The 26,657-nt window shown below is 41.4% G+C and overlaps 1 protein-coding gene across 1 annotated transcript; it reads right to left on the bottom strand.

Moving 5' to 3' along the window:
• Positions 1-13,123: 13,123 nt before the first annotated feature.
• On the bottom strand, positions 13,124-26,311 carry tdrd3 (tudor domain containing 3). The gene is made up of 15 exons (XM_084001511.1): positions 26,106-26,311; positions 25,165-25,249; positions 23,699-23,764; positions 22,438-22,598; positions 21,096-21,237; positions 20,869-20,940; positions 18,881-19,030; positions 18,236-18,385; positions 17,488-17,668; positions 16,689-16,814; positions 15,782-16,201; positions 15,132-15,739; positions 13,854-13,979; positions 13,513-13,652; positions 13,124-13,371 (listed from the first exon to the last, which is right to left on the bottom strand). Exons 1-14 carry the CDS (start codon positions 26,141-26,143, stop codon positions 13,536-13,538), a joined length of 2,442 nt encoding a protein of 813 aa, XP_083857637.1. The 5' UTR covers positions 26,144-26,311; the 3' UTR covers positions 13,124-13,371; positions 13,513-13,535.
• Positions 26,312-26,657: the final 346 nt, after the last annotated feature.

A 26,657-nucleotide genomic window follows, 5' to 3' on the forward strand; every position in this document is an offset into this window, starting at 1 on the left:
AAGGTGTGATAGGAAACCATCAGCACTGTTATTTCTCTGGTCAGGACTCTGGATTATCTCATATACAACCATCACTGACACACTATACTTAAATGTGAACATTAATCCTTAATCATGATTATTATGTTAATCTGCATTAGTTTCAGCCCTGGATACGGAGACAAAACAAAAATCTAATGAATGCAAATGTAACAGAACAGTCTGTGTGACACTGTAATACATTAATGGACAGTTTCCATGTTTACATTCACTGTTGAACTCATGATAACCATTATTGTTTGACAGGAACCAGAGCCTTGGTTCTCCATACACTCTCTTTCAGGTCGGACCAGTTTAAGTGACGTAATGGAGAAACTTGAATTCACAAGTCAGCATTATGACAAAGTGATTACTCATCCATACAGCCTTTTTATATGGATGTCCAAAATTATACATTACGCTTTATTTTAATTATTTGAAAATGTGCCCATTTTGGGACTAATAAAAGAATAAAGGAATATCTTATTATTCATATTCTTAATTTAGAGATTTTAGGGAGTTTCTAATAACTCTAATAGTAATGTATAACTCATTTTTGCTGAACCAAAAGCTCGACTAATATTCAACAATTAGACTTAGAGATGCTTCATTGATCCCAAAGGTATAAATTCAAGTATCCAGTAGCACAGACATAGGCCTACATACAGTAATATAAGGGCACAGAAGAGCAAAATGACACAGAAAAGTATGGAGAAATATACACTATATACATCTATATGAAAATATGTACATACATTATATGTTACAAATAAAATACCACAATAAAATAAATGGGGGAAAAAAACTGTACCAAATTAATATCGCCTATGGACAAATATCAAACACACGGTCACTGTACTGTGTGACATTCAGCGTCTGAACTGGTAATTTATAATCTTTTGACATGTTTCCAACACTGTGTGAATTCATAGTAAAGTTCCTTCAGCTTAATTTCACAAATGTCTTATTTGAGCCCGGAAGCACAGACAACTTAACATTTTTAATTCCCTCTGCACATCATCTGTTAAAGTAACACACTTCTCAACCTGTGGTTTGAATTAGCATGTGTGTGTTTAGCAGGAAACTGCGTGAATGACTCTGCACTCATTTTCACCTTCTAATTCTGTATTGGCAATTTTACACATCTCTGATTAGCACATGGTGCCAAGTTATTCTGAATAAGTTTAAACTGGTGCAAGAGGGCTGAAGGACAAGGTTTTTTCTTTTTCTTTTTTTTTTTATCTTAGCTTAGCTTGATGCTCTGTCAGACTAAACGAGATAACACAACCACAGATTTACTCATACCTGAAAAACAAAGTGTGTTAATAGATTATGAAGCCATTTGAAAAGCTTTTAAAGGTATCCATATTGCTTTTGTTGTAGGTGAAGAATTTCCCTCTTCATTGTGTACAGGACACCATGAAACATCTGTTGGTAACCTGAATTATTATTTACAGATGGTTGAGATTTTTCTATCGACATTGTGTAACTGTGTTACCTCATAAGTGCTTTATTTTTTCATTATCAACGCTGTAGTTCTCCTGGTTTTGTTTTTGTCCTCCAGAGAAACCTTTGACTTTTGCCACATGCTCACAATTGTACTGTAAAATCCATATAAGCAGACACGGCAAGAATTAAATAACCCCTCCATTTATAAATAAGCCTCTTAGAGGAAGAGAAGCCTTATGGCACTCATCATCTCTGTTGATCATGGGTTTGTAGCTGGAATGCAAATCTCTGTTGTCCACAGGTTAATCCTGGGATTTGAGGGATTTTAGATACTTCATCAGACAAATTTATCTGCGATGAGCACAGATGACACGTTGGACCCTAATTTGGAGGTTGTGCACGGTGGAAATTTTTTTATATACTTGCAACTATTTGTTTGTTTTTTAAGGCAATTTAGGCAAGACTCACTTTCCATTTTTAAATGTCAAAGACCACAACTTCCCAGCTCCACTCACTCACTCACCTGCTGGAGCTAAGTGCAGTTGTGTTCTGTTTTTCACTTCTTACAAACTTCATAAAAGTCACTTAAATAAATGTCACGCTCATCAGTTTTATTTACAAGTTGAATGCAAATGAAATACAACAGCTCTGTTTCTGGCAGGGCTGTAATAGTACAGTGCTTTTTGAGATGTGATATTATAATGGAAATGAAAAAATAATATATATTTAATGAAATTAGGAACAAAATGTTAGAGGAGAAAATGTAAATAACTCCACCATAAAAGAGAGTACAATAGAACATCTGTATGTAGGTCTGCACTTCTGCACACATTTCTGCACTGGTACAATTTGTCACAAAAAAGCAGAAGTGTCGTCTTATTTCACTAGCAGTGAACACTCAAGTCGACACAAAGAAACGTCCCAGTGAGTTTTTGGACCAATCATAGGCTCTGTTTGTTTCCTTTGGGTCTTCACCCACCTCTGAGCACCATGGACCAACTGTGCAGGCTTTGCAGTGACGCCGCTCTGCCAAGACACCGTGTACTGGCATCGAGGAGCAGCTCAGCACAATATGCTGCCACCTCGACAAGAGCTGCAGGAGGAGCAGTGTGCTGCTGCTGCTGCTGCTGCTGCTGCTGCTGCTGCTGCTGCTGCTGCTGCTGCTGCTGCTGCTGCTGCTGCTGCTGCTGCTGTGTGACGTCCAAATTCTTTGCAATGCTGATGTGCAAGAGAGTCTGAAGTTGTCTGACTATGCGCTGGTCCACAGAGGCAACAACAGGCCTTAACTGGTCTGACTTTGAAGGCCAAGCCCTCATCTGGCCTAACACCTGTGTGTTAGCGAGCTGATCTCTAAGACTAAGCAGTTATCCTCCAGACCAGAACCTCCAATCCCATAATGCAATCCAGCAGCTCAGTGGATGGAAACAGGCTTTCACCATGCAAACCCCACACAGATCAAGTCAGCAGATGCACAAAAGCCTTCGTCATCCGACACCCATGCAGCACAACTAGAATCAGCTGGAGGAACCGGGCCCTCTTCATCCACCGACCCCACAACTACTGACGCTGGATGCGTTTGTCAATGAGCAAACAAAGCTGGGCGAGAAACAAAGATGAACTTTCTCTCTCAAGAGAGGGAAGATGAAAAGAGACGACTTGACGACTTTACAACTCCCTGTTTGACCCACAGATGAAGTTTCACGCTGTCTTTTTTGAAACAGACGGTGCTCCTGCCTGAAGCTTCAAACCAGATTCTCCTCCAGAGGGAGAGACCTTGAATTCAAACAGCTCACATTAAAGCTGCAGCTTCTATAGATGTATAAAAAGAAATCTGCAAAAGGTAAAAAATGCTGTCAGGGATGATGGATGAGGTAAAGAGAGAATACAAGGCTGCTCTTTACAGACACAGCTGACTGACAGCGTGTTATCCACCGGCTGCAAGACACGTGTGTTCATTTACAGCAGAGAAACCTTTAGCCAGGATGAATCTCCAGTTATGTGAGGTACTAATTCACAACAGCAGCAGATTGCACGGTCTCTGTGTTCTCCTGCTGCAACATGCCACAGTGACAGACAGGAGAAGTGACACGGGCAGGTTCCCCTGGACGGTGATAATTGGCGATGCTAAGTGATGCAGGTCTGGCTGCTGCTGCTTCCTGGATGATGGTTTCCTCTCCAAAAAAAGAGAGCTGCTGAGGGCAAAGCATTTTCTCTGTCATGCTGGATGTCATCATTATTTCTCTCAGTGATGCAGACTGGTTCAGTCTGGTGGCCAAGAACAAAACCCAGAACTGTTCCTTAGCCTCAAAAAAGACAAAACCGGTTCTGATTATGATGGCAATAAAAGACATAGAGACACACAGACAGTTTAAGCAACACTTTGCTTCGCAAAACAAAATGAAAGTCTTACATATCACCACTATAGATGTCTGATTTCTTTTACTCAATCAATATTTAAACATTATTTGTAGAGGAATTAACAAAAATGCAAAATTCTTGCAATGCAACCTTCAATCAGATTCACACCATAATTGAACTGGAAATGGAAATGGAAATTTACAAGGGAACCACAGAAACCAGTAGGATGAAACAAAAGTAAACTGTAGCTGCGTTTCCATTGCAGGTTTTCGCAAAATAAAGATGACTCAAAACAGACGGCAGAGAGAGGGAGAGCGAAGGGAAACAGATAAACATTAGCCTACCAACGGGATCAGATCAGATCAGAGTGAAGTTAAAATGCGAAAAAAGTGTTTTCATTACACTTTTGCGATACACTCTTATATCGACACATCTGAAAAACCACCTCATGAGAGCGTTAAAATGTTTTGGCGATATTCGAGAGGTTTTTCAAAATGTAGGTGTTTCCATCACCAGTTTTTAATTGCGATATTTAGGTTTTGTGCATTTCCAGGGGGAATGGAAACGCACCTAGTTTAATTGATGGGGAAAATTAACTTGCAGGAACACAGAGCACAAGTGCGAACGTAGGTAAATCAACTAAGGACAAGTGGAAAACACTGAAGTCAAATACACAAGGGAGAGACAAGGTACAGGTGAGGTAGCTAATCAAAACAGGTGAGACACATGAGCTAATCACAAGAGGGAGAGCACAGGAAGACACGACACAGGGAATTTCACAATAAAACAGGAAACAAGAGTCACAGACAATGACCTGGAGCTTTTATTCAATCTTTACTTTATGTCTGTTAGGTTTTTTGTTATACTGTATGTTGTCAACTACTGATGGATACTTCTGTAGGCAGAGGAGTTTGTTCAGGAGAGGAGCTTCTTTCATTGAAAACGGAGCAGGTCTGGAGGAAGCCTCCCTGTTCCAGCTGAGATGAAGATGTGTTTTCGTGGTTTCTGTGCTGCTGCTGGTGCAGAGGTTAAAGGAAGTGGAGATGTACAGTATTGTACTGTACTGTAGGTCCTTTCTGCTGTCAGGCATCATGGGAAATGTCAACTCTGCCCAACAAGAGTAATGATGAGCTGGGGATAAAGTAGAACATTTTTCACATGAACAACAATTCATATCATATGGGTGGAAGAGGTAATAAATAGAAAGGAAATTATATCACAGCTTTCACAGAATGCACATTTTGGGATGCACAGTTTAATGTTATTTTTTATGAGAGCTGCTGTTGTAGCCTACATCCCAAATGAATGAAAATGTAAGAAAAATAAATGATTCTGTGAAAGCTCTTTGGAAGCATCATGAGATAACATCACAGCCAGGTGAATAAGAACCGCTGCTCCACTGTTAAACTCAATGAGCTCAGTTCATTTCTCTGAGAGGAGCCAACGAGCCGACATGGGTCAGAGGGAGAACTAAGCTCCACAGTTCACTTCCTCCACAACATTCAGTCATTAGGAGAAGTCATGGGACCTAAAAAAAAAAAAAAAAAAACACAACACAGGCACTCACACAGTCACTGTTTTTGTCATTTTAGCCAAAACCTGAGCAACTTGAACAACCGTTCAACCTTTCTCCACGTTCACAGTCAACATGGTGATTTCTTCTTATTGAAGTCCAGTGTCAAGGGCAACACTGCGGTAACATTAATCCACAATGACCTCACGTTTGAGTCAATATAATGAAGTTTTGATATGGTCCAGAGCTGCTGCTGCTGCGGATGTAGTACAGAAAGACCCTCCTTCATTTTTTATCCTCTTGCTCTGCAGCTGTGTCGATGAAGATTTAGACGGATTGATCTCATCTCTCTCGTTTTATTTATATTTTTAATCTTCATCTATTTTTACTATTCATCCAGACATGGGACAAAAACCTGATAGCACTGATTTGCACTATATTGCAGTATTATTTTGTCTGCTGTAACGCAATAGAAAAAGAAATTAAGCCCTTTGAGTTAAGTTTAAGAAAAAATATTAGTTTGGCTTGAAGTTCATAATGCAACATATTAAAAACAATATACAGTACAAATCTTTCTTTATGACCTATGAGCAGTGGTTTTCTACCTTCTCCACCTCGAGGCCAAACAATATGCTCACTTTTTGTTTCAGTGGTGATGATCGAACTGAAAACAAATGGGAGATCAACTTTTCCATTCGTGATTCACAATCTGGCTTTAAACTTTATTTCCTTTCGACTCTTCCAGTTGCAAAACACAGCGGTTCAGAGGCGTATCACTGTGTCGGGGGGAAAAGAAATAAAAGGAGAAACATTTTTTAATCATAATTAGTGTGGTTGTCACATCTACTATATATAATCTCCAGGTCACAGGTAGGGAAGAAGCTCTGACCTATACAACATTTACAAATGCATGACTAAATACCTCAGAGCACATGGATAACACATTGCCTCCTCCGACACATCGGCCCCACCGCACTAACAAAATGAAGAAAACATGGCTCCCTCGACCTTTGACATACGAAACATAAAAACTTTTCTCTTCGCTATGAAAAGAATGCTGCTGTGGATTTCCAGACGCCTTTGATCAGATAATTCAATCACCGACTGCTGTTGTCTGATGTCAGCGCTGTGTTTACCAGGAGCAGCCCCATGCTCACACTGGTCGGGGCTGTCTGTATGTATGTGTGTGTATGTGTGTGTATGTGTGTGTGTGTGTGTGTGTATCTTTGATGGAGGAATTGGACTTAAGACCACAGACAGTGCAACCAACTCTATTAGCCACAGATGTGTGCGACCCTTAGACCCACTGGAGACGCTCCATGTGTGGACGGATGTACACAGGTAACGACGACTGCAGAAACCGTTTTGTCACTTTAGTGGCTTCACAGCTCCGACCGACGTCTTGATGACATTCACAAAAATAACACAGGTCTTGTTTGTACGTAAGTGGCAAAATCGAAAACAACAACAACAACAAAAAAAAAGCAAAAGCGCCTGCACGAGCTCCACTCAATAGTTCTTCCTCATGCGGCGAGTGGCCATTAAGGAGCAACTGGACAGGGTCCATAAAAGTGACTGAGAGGCGCTTTACTCCATGTTTACTTTGCTGCATGGACCCATATGTGGTAATAGTAACGATCAATAACACAGCTGCTGATTCATCACTCACCCTCGGACCACGCTCTCTTCTTGGTCGAACTAACTGGCCCCGCTTGACCATTATATTGTCATGTGTTATGAGTAACACACAAGAGGTGCTTGGCAACAAATGTTGGCAGGATGTTTGAGGAATGACCCATGTAGGCCACGGTCTGCTGCACACTGAAAACAGCCATTACCTCTGACAGGCAGCACCTATCCAGCTCATTAAGTGTTGAGCCTCTCAGCTGCAGCTCAGGCAATAACACTGAATCCTGAATCCTCAACTTTCACTTTGGTGAACATCATGGGATTCATTTCTGCTTATTATGATCTCTCTTGTAATTACAAGAACATATACATATATAGAGATACCCACAAGCAATGAGTATACATAGATATGTGCAACAGGGGAGACACTTCAGGTTGGTTCCTACATTTTTCAGCACAATGTTATAAAATGAGCGAATGAGCATGAACCACAGAACCATCCTCGTGATACCTGCAAATATAATGGTTGCAAGCACAGATGGCAGCGTCAGAGTGTGGTCTTTGCTCATTTGACTGCTCTAGCAGCAACAACAACCATAGCTGTTTGTTTACCTATCGCCCATAACCACAGTGATTTCACAGGCCAGCCCCAGTGGACAGCTCTCGCTCTCTGTCTCTCCAAGCTGGGTCGGCTCCAGATCACGGAAAGAACTGGTGGAGGTTCTGGTGGAAACACAACAACTCTGACAACTTTCTCCCCTGTTTGGTGCATTGGTAGAAACTCAGAGAAATACTCAATAATTAAAAGTTGATTGGTCAATGCGTCTGAAGCAGTGCTGTTTGTTCCATAGATACATGTTAGAACCATATAAAGACAGTGGTAAGAACATGTTTTAAAGGGATAGTTCACCCAAAATTCAAATTTCACTCATTATCTACTCACCCTCATGTGGACTAAGGGCCGGGAGAAGTTTCAGAGTCCTCCGTCCCTTCTCTGAGTTACGGGGGGGTCCGTGCAGCAGTATTTGTCCATATAATGGTTGTCAATGGACACCAACTTTCTTCGTCCAAAAAGACACACCAAAAAACATCCAAATACCTCCATACTGCTCGTCTGTATAATGTCCCTCTTGTATTGAAGCACCGACATGAGAAATTGTTCCGAAAAAAATTAAATAAGTCTGTATTTTAAGCTTGTTTGTAGCGGAAGCTCCCAGTGTCTCAGTTCACTGCTCTTCCTGTGTCAGTACAAATCTCTCGTGATTTGCACTGACCAGCGGAACAATTTCTCATGTCGGGGCTTCAATACAAGAGGGACATTACACACGAGCACTATGGAGGTATTTGGATGTTTTTTGGTGTGTCTTTTTGGACGAAGTAAGTTGGTATCAATTGACAACCATTATATGGACAAATACTGCTGCGCGGACCCCCCCATAACTCAGAGAAGGGACGGAGGACTCTGAAACTTCTCCCAGCCCTTAGTCGACATGAGGGTGAGTAGATAATGAGTGAAATTTGAATTTTGGGTGAACTATCCCTTTAATACTATTGATATTAAATTATTTATTGACCCTTGGGGCACTTTATGTTTAACTTTTAATTGCTGCTACACGAGATGGCTCAATGAAATTTCCTTGTATGCTCTTATGCTACGACAATAAGTCAATAATAAACTAAACTAAAATAATAAGCAGTTCCATAGTTTTATTGCAGAGTGCTTATTTAAGACTAATAATGACTGCAGTTTTATTATTAGTTAAGACATATAATGTGATGCATGTGTGTGATTTTTTGGTTAATTGAGTGAAGTTACAGGGCCGAGAGGGCACAGTAGTTTTTAGTTTGTGTTGTTTTTGTCAGCTTACTGCACATTTATTGTTTTGTAACAGAAAGAAAGCTTTTCAGTAAATGTTTCAAACAGAGAACAAGGATGGTTGAGTTGTTTGTTTGGTTTTTTTTAAGCTTACATCAGCTACATGCTTCTAGCCTCTACAGCTTTAGTGGGCATTTGCAGGAAATAGACGGAGCCACACTAACAATACATGAAATGCTATTTTCTTGAACTATCTTTATGCAGTGTAACAGTCCCATTATACCATAACTATTAACAATCATGGGTTAGATGAGTCCAACTAAGAACCAGTTTGTGTGTCATTAAACCCAGTGTACCAACAGCAAAGGCTGGACGTGTCCTCTCTAACACGATGGTCGTTATCATTTCACCCATGTGAGTGAGTGCTGGGCTTTGCAAGACAAATTAGATTTGCCGCCAGATCTCAACAACAAAACACACAAATGACATGTTGGCTCTTGTTTTTGCATGTTAGTTGTCTTTGCCATCAAACCAGATGGTGGTTCGACTGTATATTCTCTGATTCACATGCAAAGAAGAACACACACATCAACCCTATAAGCCTTTCACATCCACGACCAAGAAGTCCCCTTCAATATCCTTTCAATTTCCTGTGTTGACAATTTCCTGAGATTTTAATCTTTTTAAGAGCAGTAAAAGCAGCTATTTCCTCCTTTGGTGTTTTTGCTTGGCTGGAGTCAAGTTTCAGTTTTAAATCTCACTTCTGATGTTGTTGTTATTGTGCTGATGACCCACTTCATGGACCTCATTCTCCTCCTCGGTGCATGTTTTCATTTAGAATAGAAAAAGGTTTAAAGTAAGTGCATACAGACACATGTGCATACCTTTTTCCACATGCACAGTCTTGGAAGCAACTTGTAATTTCACAGTTTTATACAACACTATGATGAAGTGGAGCTGATGCCTCCAATACAACGGCCCTTTCTCAGAAATGTCATTCTTAATCCTGCTGCACTCTTGGTCATAAATGCCTTTAACGTAACCTGGTCTCCATTATTTTCTTCACCACGAGAAGCAGAGAAAGGACCAAGGCTGTTGAGGCCGATGTAGAAATTATGTTAGAAAGGAACGCATTTAACAGGATCGCAGGGTTCAGATGTCACAGCTACAAAGGTGCCATGGTGGAGAGGAGGAGGAGGCCGAGGGGTCAGGTGAGCAGAGGGACAATGGTCAACAGCTGTGAATGGGGATACGAGCAGAGGCAAGGCATGTGGGAAACGGAAAAAAGGGCAGAGCAGAGGGGATGTTAATGTGGGAAAGAAAGTTGCTCCCCTCTCTGGAGGAGAGAAAGGCTTTCCTCCTGTTGCAGAAGGTTATCAGGTTGCAGGAGGAGAGAGGCAAAAACAAGCAGGCTTTTTGTCAGTGTTTCAAGTAGCGGTGGCTGTAGGCATGTTGGTCGGTCGGTCGGTCGGTCAGGCTGGGGTTTGGTGAAACAATGTGCTCCGGATTCAATTCATCTCAATGTCCACTGGTTGAATTTCCTAAAGGTTTGTACAGACCTGGATGGAGATTTGTGTTGCTGAGTCCAAAACATGAACACTTATCAGCTGGATTGTAATGATATTTGTGTGTCCTTCTCAAAATGAATTTTTCTTCTACATATTTGCACAGCTGGGGGTGGTATGGTGCAGTGGGTGGAATATTCTGGGTTTGATTCCTGTACTGGTTGGCTTCATATCATGGTTGGAGTGTTGCATGTTCTCCCTGTGTCTCTCCAAGTTCTCCAGCTTCCCCCCGCAGTCCAAAACATGCACACCAGGTTGATTGGCAACTCTAGATAGCTTGTAGTGTGTGAATGTGTGTGCATAGTTTGTCTCTATATGTGGCGACCTGTCCAGGTGATCTCCGCCCTCACACTGGGTCAGCTGGGACTGGCTCCTGCACAGATAAGCAGTGTAGTTAATGGATGGATGGATTTGCACAACTGCCATTCCCAATCTGTTTGTACTTTGTATTTAGGGGGTCTTCCCTATTTTCCCAGGTCCTATGTTCCCCGCTTTTCCCCCAAAAGGACCCCGGGAACATGCAATTTTTGGTCCAATACCTGGAAGTGGAGTTGTGACTTTGCAGATTTTTGCCTATTTTTGTGTGAGAAATTGAGTTGTGACTTTGAGTGACAAGTGGAATTGTCCCATTGGTTGGGTTTAGGCAATGAAGAAAAGGTCCTATGTAATACCAGTATGTATTGCGACTGGGGAACATAGCAAAAAAAAAAAAAAAAAGATCCATCTTTGGAAAATTGTCATTCTGAGTGTGTTTGATGCTGATATTACAAATAATGACAAATTACATTGACAGCAATTACCCTCTTATACGTAAGCCTGTGTTTGTTCCTCTGTTGGTTAGGCTTGAGGCAGAAAAATGAGAGATAGCACACCACAGTGGATATTTTCCAGTTTGAACAAACATATATTGAAGTTAAATGAAGTAATGAAGTAACATTTAGTCTGTATTAAGTAATTTGTGCTGTTCTCAGATGAACGCTGTTAGCTTGATTGCTGTTTCTTTGGAGCTTCATGTCATTTTGGTATTTTTTCTGTATGTAGCCTAGTATATAGACTGATGTCTATCACATCAAGAAGGACACACACTCACATTCCCACCTGGAGGCAACAATTTTACACTCATCGGTTCCTGGTTGGAAGCACATGTTTGTCGATGTGAACCTACGACCTTTACGCTGAGAGGTGGCAGCACTAACCGCCGAGCAATCAGGCCACACTCTCCTAATCCAATACAAAGAGAGATACAATCAGCACTGAAGCCGGCTGCATGAAGACCTATCAGACCCCCCCAAACATTAAAAATTGAATTGCTGCTGCTGCCACTGTAAATCCCTTCATGTAAAAAAAGAAAAATCCACTCATAAGATTGTTGGTGTCGAGTGCTGGATAATTGAGAGTAAACTTAAACCATAGAGGCCTATCAAATCATCTCTGGACTGAAAATCATTCACAAGCATTTCGAAGCTTCAGATTTGCTTTGATCACAGGATTTTGCATCAACTGTGCAGTTACATAAACATGTAGGCTACAAGATGTAATCTAATCTGTCCTGACCAGCTTCCAAGGACTTCCCCCTCTTTTTGCTCTCACACTTTCTTTAGAAGGAATAAGACGTCAAGAAACGCTCACATCACACTTACAATAGACTGGTTCGTCCGCTCTGTGTTAATCCTGGCTTCATAAAATACAATGTAATCACACCCTGATAAACCCACTGACATGAAATCACACAATGAATGAGTATTGATGAAGGTGTTTCAAGCCTCCTGATTAATCTTGTGTTGATTTTCTTTTTGATGAGTCAGTTCATACTTGTGAAGTAACAAGTGACTCAATTTTCACACAAAACAACCTTACAGTTACAGTCTGATAAAAAAATAAATTGAAAATGTGACCACAACAGTGTTGCATTTCAAAAATAATCCTTCATATGATATAGGCTTGAGCCCTGCTACCAAAATATCACTGTTCCATCAGATTGAAAATCAATCCTTTATGATTATCTGGCCCCCTCGTCTGTGCCCGGGAACGCTTTCAAGAGCTTCACTTTCAGTTCCTCCCTAACGGATAGGTTTCCATATTACCAGCTGTTAATTATTCATCTATGCTCACTTGGCGCCTCGGCTGGAAAATAAAGCACATCCTCTGGACCGGTGATACAGAATAGCGCGGCGACCTCTCTGCTGAACCCTGGTGCATTGTCCATTTGTCTCCCACCGTTGGTAAGAGTGAAACTGGAGCCGAGGTGGAGATTATTTCTTGATGTGTAAAACTTGTCTCTCGCACGACACAGCTCCATAAACGGCCAGCTCATTGGTGTGCGTGTGTTTGTGTGCACTGCTTGAAGAGCTAGGTACAGTCCCTTTTGTATTGTGCAAAATGATATCTGTGTAGTGTAACCATCTCTATTACAGGGGGAAGAGATTGTCTTACCACAGCAGCACAAACAAATGAGCTGGAGCTGCTCGCTATGGACTCTCCCCGCCTATCTCTATCCACCAGAAGAGAAATGACTGATGATAGATTTAAGCTAATTTAGAAGCAGATCTGCTGCCATCAATTAAAAACTAACTGAAATTAATTCAGTGATGAAGTGAAACTAATTGACATTTGTAACGACCATCGAGAGATTACAAATAAAGCTAAGACGCCTAAGAGGGGTTCTTCTTCGGCTCTTCATTAGTTTATTTATTTATTTATTCATCATTTGAATTAAAAATAAAACACAATAAAACAACAAATCAGCTACATACTATAGCAACTGTTTATTTTAATGCATCCATTTAACAAATCTTCACAACATATACAGTAGATATGTTTTTTTTTTTTTCTTTTGAAACAAAAATAACAGGTGCTCATGTCAGTTTTTTCTTTCATTTTTGCATTCGAGGTCCAAAGCCCTTTGAGAGGTTTTTCCATGTGTGTCCTGACAGCGTGCACGCTTGAAGTTTCTGGAAGCACTCGGGATTGTTGCGGATAAAAGTGAAATAGTCTCTGTCGTGGAGGGATGTGGAACAAGCACACTGTTGGACGGATGGAGAGAGACAAAGGAAAGCAAATTAATGTGGGAAATTAAGTTTCTATTACAGGAAATAAGGCAAGAGACAAGGTCACAACACTGATGTTTAATGAAAAAAACATGCAATTATTACGCTTTAATTTACCTGCCGGTGTAAACGCAGACAAGTCAATCTCTTGCCCTGGGTGGTTGGTAATACTGTTGCGTTGGCCGTGTGCGTCGTGGCTGTCCGTCCCCTCCACGACGAAACTCTAGTGAACTGTCGTAGTAACCATCCTCTTCCTCCTGCCATTGTACATTTGATATGGTTGTGATGTTACTGTGGGTAATCAGATTACATGTCATTTATGTCTTCCTCACCTCTCCTCCACCCACTTGAATACAGTTCAATTTAGGGGTTAATATTAACCGACACATTGTGATCTTAAAAAGAAAAACTGATGAATGAATCATTCCTGTTATTAGGTGCGTTTGATTTATCCTCACCATCACATCAGCAGCGGCTGGTTTGATGTTGTGCAGCAGGACCTCTTCGCAATTTCCATAATCACTAAATACGACCACAGCTGTGGAGCCTGATGGATGTACAGCATCTATTCTGGCATGGTAGAACTTCACACACACACAAAAAAAAACAGAGATAGAAACAGAAAACTCATTATTTCAATACAAACATTAACACATGTCAAGGCAAAGACAAATTTACGTCAGTTAATTATAACAAGGAAAAAATCTGTCAACACTGACTGAGATAAATGAGTCACAATAGCACTAATTATTTTTTGATGCCATTTAATGTCCTAATTGTCAAACAAGTGTCAGACAGGAAAAAAACAGAAACATCTGACATTTTTAGACTCCCAGACTGAATGTCAGGGAATCGTCACTGTGGCTCATTCAGGTGTTAATTTGAATGTTGCCACAAATTTTTGGGGGGTCTCTGTCATCCAATTTGTCGCAATTACTGTAAACACTTTATATGTCACATCATGAGTTCTGTTGTGTTTGTATGCAAGTCAGAGAAATAATCATCATGGTATTATGATTATTATGCATTAATTAATTTCTCAACACTATGTATGTGTAAAATCAAATATAGTCTAAATAACGATATGATAATTACTTACACAAAATATTTTAAGTATCTATTAATAAAGAACCAATTATATTCCCCAGGGGAATGAATTGTCATCTTTTCCAAATGTTAAAGCAGAAGTAAGCGATCCGGTGGTTTTGGCTAACTTCTTGTCAGCAGATGGAGTTAGCAGTCCCTGCCCTCGTCCCTACGTCACCACATTCACGCGCATCCCTTGGCTGCACACACAGAGAGGACCGCCCCTTTATGCCGTTCTCTCTCCTCATTGGATAAAGGTTGTAGGATACAAGGAAAGTTTTCTCCTCGGCTTACAGCAGAGCAGAGTGACTGACAGACCCGTGTTTCAGACCAAACACTCTATATAAGTGATTGCTGTCGGAAGATATAACTATTTAAGACTTATATTAACACAAACATTCCGCTTACTTCTGCTTTAAAGTTTCTTTTAATCTTTTTTTTTTATTACAAACAACATGCAAACTTTTAAATTCCTACCGATTCAATGTTACATTAGGTAAATGAACCAGTATCTGTGCAGTTACCTTTACTTTGGCGCACATTTGTCAAGATGGTTCCGACATAATCTTTTTTGGAAAGTGCCTGTATTAATTGTGGCGTTTAATACCTCGATTAATTGTTAAAGCAAGTAATTGTGACATCACACACACCTTGCCGTCCTCCCAGTACTGAGCCAGACACTGGTCTCCAGGTTTCCAGTTGTGCTCCATGAAGTGGCTTCTGTCCGGTCCTCGAGGACCCTGCCCTCCTCGGCCTCCTTGCCCCGACCTTTTTTTGGGTCCTGAGTTGTTAGCAGTGGTTTTCCTCGGGGGCGGCGGCTCCCTGTTGGGGGGGCAGGACGAGTTCGGTGGCTTGATCGGACCAGTTCTTTTGTGTTCCACGTCTCCGTTTTGGAAATGAGACGGATCCCCGGCGGTCGTCACTCGAGAATCTCCGCGTGACATCCCCGCCTCCTGGGACGGCCCCGAGCCCCCTCCCCTCATGTTAAAGTTGGGCTGCGGCTGCTGCGGCTGCTGCTGCTGCGGCTGCGGCTGCTGCGGCGGCGGACCGTTATCCCTCTGTCGGTCGAAGTGGTCCGAGTTCGGCCGGTCGTTCCTCCCCTTCCTCCTGCTGTTGGGTTCTTCGGTTCTCTCTGGACGTTTATTGTTTCCTCTTCCATCCATCTCGCTGCCTGCAGGGTTGATCTGTTTGGACGTGGGCGCGCTGTCCTTCACTCCTCTCCTGTGGGACGGCCCAGAGTTCCCACCACCACCACTACCACCACCACCACCACCTCCACCTCCACCTCCTCCTCCTCCACCTCCGTCTCCGTTTCTGGATCGCTGGTGGTGAGAGCCGCCGAACTCCATCTGCTGCTGAGGTTCTTTAGAGCGTGTGAACGTGGTCGGGAAGGAAGGAGGAAAAGTCTGCTCATCCCTCGGCTCTCTCCTGTCCGTGTTCTGCGGTCGGTCCGACGTTCCTCGCGACCACCGCTCCTGGCCCCTCCACTGCTGCGACTGATGCGACTGAGAGGTCGAACAGTTAGAGACAGGCGGCTCCTGGCCGGGTTTAGGGAAATCAGTGTCCTTGTGGAAACGCGGTGGTCTGTCATTCCTTTGTTGCCTGTGGTCATAATGCGAGGAGAACTTGGACTGAGACGTGTCTTTGGAGTAATAGTCAGAGTTGGAGAAATTAGCTTTACTCTCATGATGATGTCTCTGAGGCGCCTGGCTCTTTGGCTCTGAGAAAACAAACCAGAACAGGGGCAGTGTGATCAAAAACTACAGAAAAACAACATTAGAATAAATAATATTGACTCGATCGCATTACTATGTGCCACAGACTGTTTTTCAATGAAGATTAAAGATCACTAAAAAAAAAAAACACTCAAACACAAAAACATGAGGCGAACAGTCATAAATAAAAGATGAGAATATCATCAATGGAACCACCAAACCATATCAACTTTGATCAAACACAATCAAATATTTAAATATACAGCACATAAAAATGTGTCCATGCCCCTTTTCAATTACAGCCTCGTGCTGCTGCTGCATTGATCTAGTGTTGATTTCAGAGACAGACAACACGACTTAAATCCCTTCTGCTCACGACAGCCAGATGTTTAAAACCGGGATTCAGTCAACACTGATAAACTGTTTTAAAAAAAACATCACCCATGTTTAAAATCATAGATGGTACGTCATGTAGAAACCCAGTTCACTCACCATCGATGGAGAAAACTCCCATCTTGGACTCGAGAAAGTCGAACAGAGTGCTCGGCCCAGATGGTCGTCCCCCTCCTCCCTCCTCCTCATCTTCATTTCTGGAGCGGCCTCGTCCTCTTCCTCTGGCTGTGAAATTAAATGATATCGAGCCAATAAGAAACGGTTTGATCAATGAAAAAGGATGTTTGATTGTGTGCACTGTGATAATCCACATCCACAATGTGTGTATGTGTGAGTGTTGCAGAAGTAATAGTGAAACCACAACACTTCTTAAAGATTAGATGGATTTGAAAAGGTTTATGTTGTGTAGCTGGCTCCACAGATCCATATAAACCATAATATTAAAGGTGTGATAAACAGCTCCTGCTGGCTTGTGATAAAAACATTACTTCTTGGGTAGTAATATCTGTAGTTAGGTGCAGTTGGGTATTGCTGCTGCAGGTTGATTGTCAGCACTGAAACAAATACAAAACAATGACTGCAGGTAAAGTAGAATATCCATCAGAAACCTTAGCGGTGTGGGCTTGGGGAAAACAATTGGCAGTAAAGTGTGTATGCAATTTGTGGCAAATGGACTACAACGAACTAAAACCCTCACTGTGTTCCTTTAACTAGGCTGTAGGTGATTTTCACTGCATTAGAAGAACCTGCACATTGCTCTTCCAATCTCATTGTTACTCTGCAGAAACCTTTTTTCTTCTTCTTCTTTTTAAGGCTGTGGGGCAATTTTTCAAGCCAAAGCAGGCAGCAGAAATGTGTGTATATACAGTATATGTGTGTTATGTATGTAGGAATGTACCTCTGGGTTGGGGCTTGTTGGATTCTGCTGCCACGGGGCCAGGTCTGCTGCTACCAGTGGATCCAGTCAGAAGGCTGTTAAGTGCCACCTCAAGGTTGTTGTTGTTATCCATCAGAGCCTGGCGAGCGGCCTCTCTGTTAAAGCCCATCTCCATGATGTCTCTCAGAGCGCGTTCATCCACCTACGCACAGTTCAAAAAGCAATATAAGCCACAGAAGCAAGATTGAATGGGACAGAGAGAGATGGATTCAATGGACGGCAGAAAGAGAGAACGAGGTTCAAAACAATTTTGGAATAAATATTTTTTAAAGTCTTTAAAAGTGGGTCGGACGCTGGTGTAACTTTGAGTTTTGTTTTAGGTTGGAGTTCAAGGTTCACACCAATGATGAATGCAGCCGAAGCCAAACACTACAATGTCCTCTTCCATTTTATTTATGTGCTAAGCCTGAAGCTGGCCTGAGTTCAGCCAACAAACTGGAAGGTCGCTACACAAAGCTAGACAAATGGACCACGGCCAGATTGGAAAACCAGACCAGAGCTCCATTTGGTTTAGACTTGTACAGCATTATGATCAATGTCTCACCCAGGCTGTGAACCATGAAGAAACCAAAGAGGAGCACACAAGTGCCAGCCTTTAAAAACTGCTTTAAGTTGTCATGGTGAATGGAGGCTTCAGTAATATGAGGGTCGGGTTAAAACCTTCACTTTAAAATCGTCTTTCACGTTTGCACCAAACTTGTCATCTCACCAGCTCTCTGTAGTTTCCTTCTTGTCTGCTGTCAGGCCTTTCAACCCTGTCTTCTCGTCTCCTCTGCTGGTATGAGTCTCTGCCGCGGGAGGAAACGCCGCTGGTTAAATTACTGCCGGCATTTCCTCCACCGCCAAACGTGCGAGGACCCTAAGCAGGAAGAAAAACATCAGGATCAATAGAGCTGCAGGATTTGTGTGAAACACAGCGAAGCCAACACAAGCAGCAGCACTTTGCAGCTGACGGTGTAGGTGTGATGACTTTTAACTGGAAGTCAAAGACAATCTGAGGTTAAAGTGAATACCAATGAGCAGCATGCATTTTTAAATGGGGGCCAAATCAAATAGCTTGTGCAAAAAAAAATTGCTATTGATTTGAGAAACAGTAAAATCTGTTAACGTGGCAAAAAGAGCACTCCTAAAAAATCTGATGGAAAGTTGTAGACTATGTCTGGATATTAGACTTTGCTCTGCAAGATAATTTTAGTACAGTGTAACAGCATAACAGATGGGGTCAATATATTGTGAAACTAAGCAAACAATTTCCAAATGTTGGTTATTTAATTCACGGTAATAACCTGTAGTTACCACAACTGTTTCCATAAAAAGTAATAAAGACACATATCAGTGGGACGAGTTTACTCACCTCTTTGGTCTTTGCCACCTCAGCGATAGCTGCAGTTCGCTGCTTTTCAAACTCATCGTTCTCGTCGACAGTTTTGGCCACACTGTTGGTCTGGAGAGTTTTCCTCTGGTCCAGGTCTCTGCTGTCTACTTCATCCCTTCTTGTGCATTTCTGCAGGTAGAAAACAGAGAGGAGAGAGAACAGGTTGGGTTTTTTTTTTTTTTACAGAACCTCCTAAATCATGTATTGTGTCCCTTAAGAAAAAGACCCAATGTACTTAACAATTTCCACATTTTGCAGAATTACATTAGGAGTTATACCGAGGTTACCTGCAGAGTTTAAATTATACACTAAGATTTTGTTTCCCAAATCCCAGAGCTGCCTTCCAGCTCGTGGATAATGTTTTGAAACTGTGAACTGTACGGTCTCAAAAAAATATCAACAGTGACTCGGGAGGAATGAGATGGAAACTCAACACTCTCTGCAGCAGCAGTTTCATTGCTATAAAGAGTGATGATTCAGTCAAAGGAGTCAGCGAGTGACTGGAGCAAAGACCTTCACTTATGAGCAGGTGCACCATCTTTCTGCTGCGTTGGCAGTCCCAGCAAGGTAAAGTGATAGGCGGCAAGATTAAAAAGCCAGAGGTGACTTATCTGAAGAGAAGGAGAGTGGGCTGCTGATTAAAAAAAATGCCAAATGCATTAGATGTCAAGAGGATAGTTCACCTCAATGACAACCAAAAAGACATTATCACAATTGCTCCTGGCGGCAGCGAGCTGTGCAGATCATTTGGATCTCATTTGCTCAGGTTTGCGGATCAACACCACAGAGGTTTTTTTTTTGCTGCCAACCCATAAACCGGGCGGTTAACTGCTTTCTATTTTTCTAAATATACAACAGACAGCTACAAAAGATGACAATAGATGTCTGTGAGCTCAGAGGTAAGTGACTAGTTTGGTGCCTGTGAAGTGATATGAGAACACTTCACTGGTGAGAATGTTATGGACCCAAGAGCGTGAAGCAAATAATTTCATTGTTTGATGAAATGACACTAAATGTTCCTATTCAGGGGGAAAACAAAATGTCCTGTGAAAACAAAACCAAGTCTTTCTCACTTTTAGGAATTACTGCTGTGAGGCGTGAAGGTGGCGGCGTCACGCTGGGAAAATGCCTCTGAGTAGCAAGAACAACCAGGAGTGGAACTGATCGACTGATAGAACACAGAGCCGTGGAAAATGAGAGTGACCCGGCGTCAGAGATATAGTTACACTGACAATTCGGAGAATGTTGAATGACAAATTCCCGAATTCTCCTCCGCCTCCTCCTCAGGCTTTTTACAAAGCTTGAGCAAATCTGGTCTGAAGAGTGGGTGAAAATCTCCAAAATCCAGTTTCAAACTGATTTGGATGTTTCTCCTCTCTGAAACTGGCTGAGGAGTTTTATTTTAAATAGACTGTAGAATATAAAGCGGCTTTATACTTTCTGGTGATTTAATACTTTATTCAAATCTAATACTGTGGCCTTGATGCCACATGTTTGACAATGTGGTGATGAGATGGAGCATGTTAGTTATTTCTGATGATGCACTGTGGATGCCCGCGAATCATTTAGTCTCTTCTCAGACTTATTTAAATGCAACACTTGCGTGGGAGATATTCTAAGAAGAGCAAAGACTGGCACTGAACTGTTTACAGTGTGTGTGGTGTGTGGACAACAAAGCCAAATTAAAATTCAGTCATGCATTTTAAAGACTGACGAAGACTCGAACAATTAACTCAGAAAGATCAGAGGGAACGCTGCCAAGAAAAAGGACATCAAGGTCCACTCATGGAGTCGGGCCTCACTTTGGCCACTCGCATTCATTAAATTATTATTCAACAGCACCCCTGACTTCTATTAAATTAAATTCTCATTTTTTGTGGTGTTTTTTTCCTGTGTTTATGCCAAGCAAACACTTGTGCAATGTTTGTAGTGATAAGTGCTCGATTATAAATAACATTTTTCCTCACCTGACCAAATGGCAAAAAGGGAGGTGGTCCACCTTCTGCTCCAATGTTACTCCTGCTGTGTTTAGCCAGACTCTGCAGGGTTGAATGGCAAAAGGGAGATAATTCTTAACAACAGAGAAAAATCATAATCCTATTGTAGAGTAATGACGGAGGACCAGCGGTGGCCTCTGGCGAAGATTTTTGCATAGCTTTTATTAGAAAAAGAGTAACTGAAAATTGACCCTCACCCTTTGTAGCTCCCACTTCTCCACCAGGTGATCCACCTCTCCTCCGAGGACAGAGATTTTCGAGTCGTCGAGTAACAAAACGCCGTTTTTAACCTCGACTGTACCGAGCAGCCTCACCTTTGTTCCAGGGGGGGTGTTGAGACTGAAAAACAAACAGACGACGTTAAAAATGCATTGAGACGACGCATTTGTTTTTGTAGAACCAACTATTAATTGTTTAACACGTTCAAGGTCTTAAGACATGATGGCTGCATAAATTGAGCCAAACATCCTATTGCCTTTCCCCATACCACTTTATAAATGACATGGAGCGGTGCCAAGGGGTGGGTGGTGGTGAGGCTAGGAGAGACTATTAATAATCCCAGCTGCTCACCCATCCTCATGGTAAATTAAAAGCCCCTCTATCTCATCAGGCCTGATAAGGCCTCTGCCTCTGTCATTAGGAAAGCGCAGGGACTTAGAGGGATTTCCAGCTACTGATGCCGGATGCCAAAGCAACAATTAGGGATTTCACTCCAAACCTCTGGGATGGATGCTAGTGGCCTCACGACAGCGGCCAACGCAGAAGTGAGGCACTCTCTATCCCAGATTCAATCATGTACGAAGCACATACATCCAAATTGAACAGACCCACTATTCAGCCTTTGATCAATGTTGCTACTTAATGCTTAATTGTCATTCCTCTATACCAGTGCCCCTCACTGAACAGTCCTGTAATCCATCTCGTCCTTCTTTGCCACTCACTTATGGCCTCACGCACACCAAAGCGAACACTTTCAAAAGAAACACTAACTACCGCTGTTGGTGGCCAGTGTGTGTGTGCCGCTCATAAAGAGGGGATTTGTTCTGTTCTTTCCTCTCTTCCCATCAGGAAGTCAAGGCCCACATTCTGGCCACTCCACCTGTACAGACTGGCTAGTCACCATGGCAGCAGTCGCCAAGGCCACCGTTGCTGGGATGGAGATGTAATTAAGGCTGGGAATTGTTAGATCAGCTGCCACCACGTGGAAATTGCAGATAAAGGGAAAATTGAGGCATGTGGCGGGCTGAGAGTGTTGACAGGAGGTGAAGGGTGTGTGTGCAGCATCTTACACATTTGCTTTGAAAATATGAGGAACTGGCTAAGTGACATCTTTGCAGCTAATATAGATTTTTGCAGTCTTTTATTTTGTACAAGACTTTCTATAAAAGGCCTCAGATTATAATAAAACGCATTTGTTTATTTCTAACACAACATAACAAACATTACATGCATGTACAACAATATATTGCGCACATGTGATTTGCACTAAGCCTGATATATTCTGGGGAAATTCATGCAACAGAAGTCGTGTATAGATACCTGATCTTAGACAGGTGTTTATACTCCAATCCAACACAGGTGGTGTGCCCATCTGTCATTTGCAGGCGCAGCATTCGTGGTGCGCCCTGGGACTCCTCATGGTCTTTAGGAGCTGAGATGTTCCTCACCTTCTGCACCTGGAGAACACATGGACCCTCCAACTGGCAATGTGCAGCAGAGAACAAAAGGAAAAAAAAATATGGCTTAGAAGGTAATTCAACAGAATGTGGGGGGGAGGATTGCAATAGTGAAATACGAGCTCAGACTAATGCATCATAAAAATAACTCTTCCATTTAGTCTACCTGTGTTGGGTTTACTTATTTCTCCATGTACTGCTTTATACCTTATCTTTAATTCTACAGTGATCAAGTTATTTATAAAGCAATGATCAGATCTCTCCCCTCAAATAGTGATATCTATTTCACCAAGAAAGAAATGTAGAAAACATATCAATAAAAGACAGACAATAATTTAATCTCTATGCCGTGTAATATAATTTCAGGATCTAAAATGGCACATTCACTTCCAGACATAACTTCCATACACGCCGGAGTGTGTTATGTTTAAAGTGTTCCATCTTATCCAGAGCCAGAGGGAAGCCACAGTTGAGTTAAGCTCCCAAAACATTACATCTTTAATTGCATGTTTTATTTGGAGCATTTTCTGTCGACACTTTTCTCTGGTTTCTCATGTGAAGAAGCGGTTCTTTAAAATATATTTGTCAGTGTATTGGGGCCATCTAGTGGTGCCGATAAGAACTGCTGCATTTGAAAGATTAACGTGAGCCTGCATTGCAGAGACTCTGAGCTGAAATAGAGTAGAAGTGCATTAAAAAGGAGACAAGGGGGGTCTCCAGGTGAAACAACTGGTATAGAGAGGCAAGGTACGGACAGGTGTGCTTTATTCAGCTGTGGCATTTGGCACTTACTCACAGCTATTAACAAAAAGTGGTAGGTGGATGGTTAAGAGGTAGGAGAAACCTCCTGCTATCAGCTGCCGCATGGAAAGAGAAAAAAACTAGCCTCCACGTCACATCGCATACAACAGGTGTGGTGCATTTAAGGAGCGTCAGCACAACTCCAGTGAGACACGGGACATAGAAAACTCACAGTGAAAACACATTTTCAATGAATGAAACATAATTCCATGACGGCAATTAACACACAAACAATGCAGGCTTCCTAACATGCATCATCTCACACCAACTTTCATTAATGTTGCACCAAAAAAGGGCCGTGTAATATTGTCTGTGTCATTCACCTTCTCAGTTCTTCCACTATTGACATCTGACGGCAGGTATTTTCTTCCAGTAGTCCGAAGATCCCGCTGCAAAAGCAGATACAGCTTAGCTACAACATTAAAAAATCATCCGACAGGTATAATTACATGAAATGGGGTAGTAGAGTTTGCCTTGTACACATTCTAAAAATGACTGTGTCTCACAATAAAATATAATTTACCTGATGCTATTCACTCCCCTGTTATGAGTCCTTTCACTTGTATTCTCAGAAACACATTTCATACAGCATACAGTTCACAGCAGGCAAGTAAACATGCAGAGTACCTTACAGTATATTTTATAAGGTGTAACATATGCTGATATATTCATTTCATAGATTACTGAATTCAGTCAAAATGAACATGTAAGCAAAAGAATGATGAATGCTTCAAATGTTTCTCCACGCTGCAAACACCTCTCCTACATCAGAGCACCAGTTTCTAAATGTCACACATCCTTTTTCCAATCCTGCTCTACTTTGCAGCAGACACCATCTCTTAATGTGGCTCTTTCATTTCTCCTGTGAACCTCAGAAAGGAATCACAACTTTACGCCTCAATGATGTCTCAATAAATGTACAAATTACAGTGCAATCACTTCAATATACTACAGCAAGACTTCAAACAGAAACGATGAAAGAGGAGGACCCTCCCAGGTTTGTAAGCACAGCAGCAGCTGTTCCCATAGGAGTTTTTTTTTTTTTTTTTTTTAACAGATAGCACTTTATTAGTCTTTATGATTTTACTGATTATAAGGTCCTACAAGAAGCTCAAAGCACTACATGTTGTTTTCTGACCATGTATGCACTGTTAAATCCAGGTGCAGTCTGGGATCTTTCAGCAGCAGGTGGGTTTGATGAGATAGTTGGAACAACTAGATAGTCAGTGTTGGCTCTGTAAATAATGGGCCATAGTGATACTAAGTTCATATGGCTCTATAATGTGCTTTTCACACCAGTTTATTTACAGTGCTAGATTCTGCATATTGATCATACTGAACCTTTACGGGGTGTGATTATAGTTTTACCTGTTATTTTACATACAGTAGGGAAAATAATTATTTGATCCCTGCTGATTTTGTACGTTTGCTCCTCCACACAAAAAAAAGGACGATTTATAGTTTATATGGTAAGTTTATTTTAACAGTGAGGGCAGAGTATCAACCAACATATGATTTATTTATCCCCAAGGGGAAATTTGTTTGTATCCGGAAATAACATCATAAAGGTTATGAATTAATTTATATCTGATCAAGTGAAATAAGGGCAAAAATCAGCAGGGGATCAAATACTTATTTTCTACACAAACCATTATTAATCCAAGGGTTATTTAAACAGGGTTAAATAAGTTAACAAAAGATACATCTAGGCACATTTCAAATAGCACGCTCCTCGGTTGTGGGAAAAAATGGATATGCTCAACTTTAAAACAATATTAATAAGACTTACATGGAGTGCAATACGGATAAGTTCAGTGTGTGTTATTTTCTCAGCAGATCCTTTCAGTTCTGCTATCCCTTCATCACTGAGGAACCTGTAGGATGACAAAAAAAAAGGTAGAATGAGGAATTGATAAAGTTAGCTCTGGTTTCCAGTAGTAAGTCATCATGTATGTTACAACTTTTGAAACTTTCTGCAAAGCATCTCCCCACAATAATTTAATCATTTCAATTATTAGAAATCATATGCTGACTAATAATTCATATTTTGCAACATAATTTAGTTATTATTCTAAAAGTAGCCTATTTAAAGAAAAAAAACACTTTTTTAATATTATATTTTCCAGCCAAGGGGACCAGTGATACAGAGTTACACCCTCAGAATTGTTGGACAGATACTATCTTGTTTTAAATACAGAACAACCTCAGGACAGAAGCAATACTGCAAAGTGTTCCAGCTGTATTAAGCATTTTTGGCATTTTTGACTAGCAAGAGAAAAAGAAAATTGTGAAACCTGTGAATAGTATTTTGTGGGACCATTGTGACTGAAGTCGTCGCTGTGTTTTTACATTTTACACGGCCATGTGTAACTTTTTTATTTTTTGTTTAAATGAGTTTATATTCACTGTTATCTCCCGACCACCACTGTGTGCAGCGTTATTACTGGACAGCAGTTCATACAAAGTGCAGCGCCAACTGTTTGTATGACGTTAATGCCATGATGCGAAGTGTGGATTAGCATAGCAGGCTAACGTTGTTTATCTCGCTAGCTCCTGGTGTGGTCGATCTTATTTTATTTGCTCTGAGTAACCCAATCAACTTGTCGCGATTTGAACTTTGTAAAATAAACTGGGACACGCTCATGTGTAAAGAAACAAGATTTCATGTTATTAGCCCCAAAACCCAATCAGCTAGCTCTTTGACGTTAGCTAAGATGCTAACTGACTTACCAGCCCTCTTTCGTCAGAGACTCAGTCAAATCGGTCATTTTCGTCCAAACCGTAGATGTGTGAACAACAACACCAGCAGCAGCAGGTTTTTTTTAAATAAGCGCACATGAACAGCGACTATCTAAGTCTATAATTCATATTTTCTCTTCTTGACAACGGTACAGCTCGCTAAAGTGAGTTAGTACCCAACCAACGACCCTACGTTATCTACGTCATCGACTGAGACGCGTTCTACAAGTATGGAGTGTCGAGAAGGTCAAAAAACAGTTTTGTATTTCCGTTTCGGATATTTCTTTGCTTTTCTTTTTTTTTAATGTAGCCACAGCTATGAGCCACAGTCTATGAATGTAGCCTATTCATTTTATATGTGGTGGACAGTACAGATCGGATTAGACAACCAGTTTATATATAATGACAGAGAGAGGCAATTTAAAATATTACCCCATACTCAACACTTTTGATGAGAGCCTTGGTCTACTCTAACCTCATCTTGCTGTAGTGAATGTGACAGAGAAATTGTAATTGTGCAGATAGGCCTATGTATTGAAAAAA

Source organism: Trachurus trachurus (assembly GCF_905171665.1).
Source record: "Trachurus trachurus genome assembly, chromosome: 3".
Classification (NCBI taxonomy): domain Eukaryota; kingdom Metazoa; phylum Chordata; class Actinopteri; order Carangiformes; family Carangidae; genus Trachurus; species Trachurus trachurus.